This window comes from Fonticula alba (assembly GCF_000388065.1).
Source record: "Fonticula alba strain ATCC 38817 unplaced genomic scaffold supercont2.5, whole genome shotgun sequence".
In the NCBI taxonomy this organism is placed as follows: Eukaryota; order Rotosphaerida; family Fonticulaceae; genus Fonticula; species Fonticula alba.
The window spans coordinates 226,116-229,957 of record NW_009242975.1 but is presented as its reverse complement, the minus strand read 5'-3'; the positions used below and the strand labels follow the sequence as shown (position 1 = coordinate 229,957).

The 3,842-nt window shown below is 71.5% G+C and overlaps 2 protein-coding genes across 2 annotated transcripts in view; both read right to left on the bottom strand.

Moving 5' to 3' along the window:
* The window catches only part of H696_03243 (TKL protein kinase), a gene marked incomplete at both ends in the record, with an annotated part of 8,006 nt that extends 6,125 nt beyond the window's left edge, over nt 1–1,881 (bottom strand). Inside the window, one exon of the mRNA XM_009497129.1 lies at nt 360–1,881. Coding sequence (XP_009495404.1) covers nt 360–1,881 — 1,522 coding nt within the window. The remainder of the gene's footprint in view (nt 1–359) is intronic.
* Nucleotides 1,882–2,814: 933 nt separating this feature from the next.
* H696_03242 (TKL protein kinase) overlaps nt 2,815–3,842 on the bottom strand; it is a gene marked incomplete at its 5' end in the record, with an annotated part of 6,719 nt that continues 5,691 nt past the window's right edge. Inside the window, 2 exons of the mRNA XM_009497128.1 lie at nt 2,815–3,124; nt 3,215–3,760. Of these exons, the coding sequence (XP_009495403.1) occupies nt 2,907–3,124; nt 3,215–3,760 (764 nt within the window). The 3' untranslated portion in view covers nt 2,815–2,906. The remainder of the gene's footprint in view (nt 3,125–3,214; nt 3,761–3,842) is intronic.

Genomic DNA, 3,842 nt, shown 5'->3' with positions numbered 1-3,842 from the left:
AGAGAATGGAAGGTGATGGAAGAGAGAATGGAAGGTGATGGAAGAGAGAATGGAAGGTGATGGAAGAGAGAATGGAAGGTGATGGAAGAGAGAATTGAAGGTAATGGAAGAGAGAATGGAAGGTTATGGAAGAGAGAATGGAAGAGAGAATGGAAGGTTATGGAAGAGAGAATGGAAGAGATGGGGCAGAGGGAATCAGAGACACGGACACAGGCAAAGAAGGGACAGCCAGGTCCAGAACGGAGGCAGGGCGGAGACGGTCAGCTCGTCGGCCGCATGCATCGCCACACTTGCACGCACGTGCAAAGGGCCACCCGACAACGGCGAAGCAGGCGAGGGGGGGGGGGGCGGGGACGCACGCTGGCCATTCGGAGACACGGAAAGCCGCCAGCCCGCCATGCAGGCACCACACAACTCCGCCTGGTTGGCCAAGAAGGAGAGAACCCTGCCGGGGGCGCACACCCACCCGATGGAGGGGGCCTCCACCATCGGCGCGGCCGGCGTGCTGCAGACGATGGTGGGGTCCAGCCCGCAGCCGAAGGACTGCCCGTCCAGGTAGAGATACTCCCCGGCCAGGGCCCACCGGCCGATGTTCAGGTCGTTGACGCGCATGGCCACCGGCCGCAGGGCCGCGGGCGCCTCGGCACCGGCCGGGAGCACCATCTTCAGCCAGAAGGCAAAGGCCCCGGTCTCCGGCTGCAGGGTGGCCTGCCAGAAGACCCCGGCCTGGGGGCCGGGCTGCGACTCGCGCAGCACCAGCCAGCTGATCGGGTGGCCGAGCTCATGGGTGCTCGGCACGAGCAGCCTCCCGGCGGACGGGTCGGCCACCGGGACCGGGACCTGCATCGGGGCCGGGCAATTGGCCAGATGGCTGCCGCGGCAGATGTACATCACCCCGTTGTCCAGGAGGGCGATCGTGTCCTCGGGACTGCCGGCCACCAGCCGCGTCGAGGCCACATCCACAAAGTGGAAGAGGGCCGCGCCGGCCGCCTGGCCGCCCGGGCCGCCCGGGCCGCCCGGGCCATCGGCGCCGGCCAGCACGCCGGCCGAGGTGGCCTCCACCTCGGCCGCGGGCATCCGGCCAGTCAGCAGGCCGACGGCCGCCCCGGCCGGCGGCGACACCGGCGGCACAACCACACGCGCGTAGTAGCCGCCGCTCCACAGGTGGAAGGTGTTGCCATGGCCGACGGCGGCGCGGGCCCCGGCCGGCGCCAGGGGCACATCCAGGTTCACCTGGAACAGGAAGAGCCCACGGTCCTCCAGCTGGCCCACGTAGAACCGCTCATCGCCATGGTGCCAGATGAGCATGTGCACCACGGCGCCCGACGGGGCCGACACCGCCAGCAAATTGAAGCTGCCAATCCGATGGATCCGCGGCCCGGAGGCCAGGGACAGGGCCACCGACTGGGCGTCGAAGGCAAAGAGCGCCGGCAGGGCGCCCGGCGATGCCACCGGCAGGATCGGATAGTTGAAGGGCCCCGGCATGTCGGCCGCGCCAAGCACACTGGCGACCGCCGTGCCGAAGGTGCACCCGGTTCGCTGGTCGGCGAAGAGCGAGAAGAACACCTGCGCCTGGTTGAAGACCGCCGCCTGGTAGTTGGACAGCAGGCGGATGTACCACGCCTCGGCGCCGGTCTGGTAGCTGCCCAGGAAGGGGGTCCTGCCGAGGGGCGACAGCGGCCGGGCCGAGCGCATCAGGTGCACCTCCGGCGGGGGGGTGCTCAGGGCGGCCATGCTGTCGGCCGCCGGCCGGCCCGGCCCGAACCGGGCCCCCAGTGTGTCGAGCCAGGCCCCGGCCAGGTGTGCGCCCAGCAGGAGGCCCAGCGACAGGGCGATGGCCCAGACCCGCCGGGGCGCCGGGAGGAGGGGCCGGCGGCCCATGGCGTGGATGCGGGCGAGAGGCGGCGAGCGCGGCGGGGCAGGGGAGGCCCGGGCAGGGCAGGGCAGGGCGGGGGGGGGGGAGGGAGGGAGGGAGGGAGGCGGGGGATCTAGCGGGGAAGGGGTGCCGGCGAGTCCCCGCATGCGGCCCGGCCGGTCGGGGCATTTAAATGGGCCGGCGGCCCGGGGCCCGGCCGGGCGCTCAGACCGCCAGGCGATGCGGCCGTCCGGAAAGGGCCCTCGGCATGAATATCCGGCAAACGAAATGGCCATCAATATATTGGGGTAAACATTTGATGCCCGGGCCATGCGCGCACACACACGCGGACATGCCCTCCGAAAGATGATGCGCCCCTGCCGGGGCCTGCTTTGGCCTCTGGTCGGCGTGCCCGCCCCCCCCCCCCCTGCGGGATGGGGGAGCCGCGACCCGTTCATGGGCTCCGGGCCTCGGCCCAGGTAGAACACAGGGGCCGGACTGGGCGCTCCATGGCCCGGGCCCCGGGGCAGGCCGATGGTTTCATGGGTCCGGCCGGGGCGCCGGGCCGGGGCCCATTCGCCCGCCGTCTGGTACACCAGAACCGCGCCATTCGACAGGGGCCCATGTTCCCCTTGGGCGGCTGGTCGCCGGCCCGGGGCGAGTCACATCGCGTGGCCGTTCTTTTCCCGGCCGCGCGGCGCTTCGGCGGTGTCGGGCCCTGCATCCCCGTGTGGTGCCCGCGGTCCGGGGCTCGCGAGCCCTGGGAGTGCCCCGTTCTTTGTGCATCCCCCGCGTGTCTGCCCGCCCGCTTGCCTGTGTGACCCCTTGCCTCGGTACTTGGGGTCCAAGCTGCCAGCCGCGGCTCGCGGCCCTTTCCCAGCCCCCCCCTTCGAGGGCATCCCCCCCCCGCCCCCCGCGCATGCACACACACACAAACACACACACACACACACACCGCGGGCCCGGCCACCTGCCGTGAGGACAGGCTGGGAGTCCATTACTGGGCCATGCACGGGCTCGGAGCGCGGGCGTGCCGGACCGGCCGCCAGGGCTACCGGCCGCCACCCATGGACGTGACCTGGCACATGGTGCACCGCTGGCGGAAGGCCTGGGCCGAGGGGCGCAGGAGGGGGTCCTGCGCCCAGGCAAGGGTGAGGAGGTCGCGCAAGGGCTCCGCCACCGGGGCCAGCTCCGGGGCGACGGGCACCGCGCCGGCGGCCGGCCGACCCCCGGCGGTCACCTGCTCGAAGATGGCCGCCAGGGTGTTGCCTGGGGGAAGGGGGGCGCAAGTGGCGGGGGGTCAGTCGGTGTGCTTCGGCAGGGGAGTCGGGGGGGCGTAGGCAAGCCACAAATGCGCACCCGCCCAGGGGGCCATGCGGCCAAGGCACTCCCACAGCATGATGGCCGCGCTGAAGATGTCCGCCGGGAGGAAGAGGTCGCGCTCGAGGATGATGCCCCGCCGGAAGGCGGCGATCACCTCCGGCGCGGCATAGCGCCCGGTCAGGGCATTCAGCTCGGGCATCGGCACGGTCAGGGTGGAGGACCGGTCGGAGGAGAGGTTGCGCGAGGTGCCCAGGTCGCCGAGGGCCGCGTGCCAGGCGCCATCCGGCTGCTGGGTGAGGAAGATGTTGGCCGGCTTCAGGTCGCAGTGGGCCACCCCGTGGGCATGCATGGCCTCCAGGCCGGTGGCCCACTGGTGGACGATGTCCAGCAGCACCGGGCCCGCTAGCGGCACCTCCGAGTGCAGCAGCGTGTCGAGGTCCGCCTGGTAGCGCTCCATGACGATGGCCGGCGGCTGGTCGCCGTACCCATACAGCCGGACGATGTTCGGGTGCTGGCGCAGCAGCCACATGATGGCCACCTCATTCTGGAAGAGGGCCATCGACGCCGGGGTCCCGGGCGTGGCTGCGCCATTGGCCGGGGGCAAGGGCGAGGGCCGGTCCGGCACCGACGGTCAGACTATGGCACCGGGCAAGGGACGGGGGGG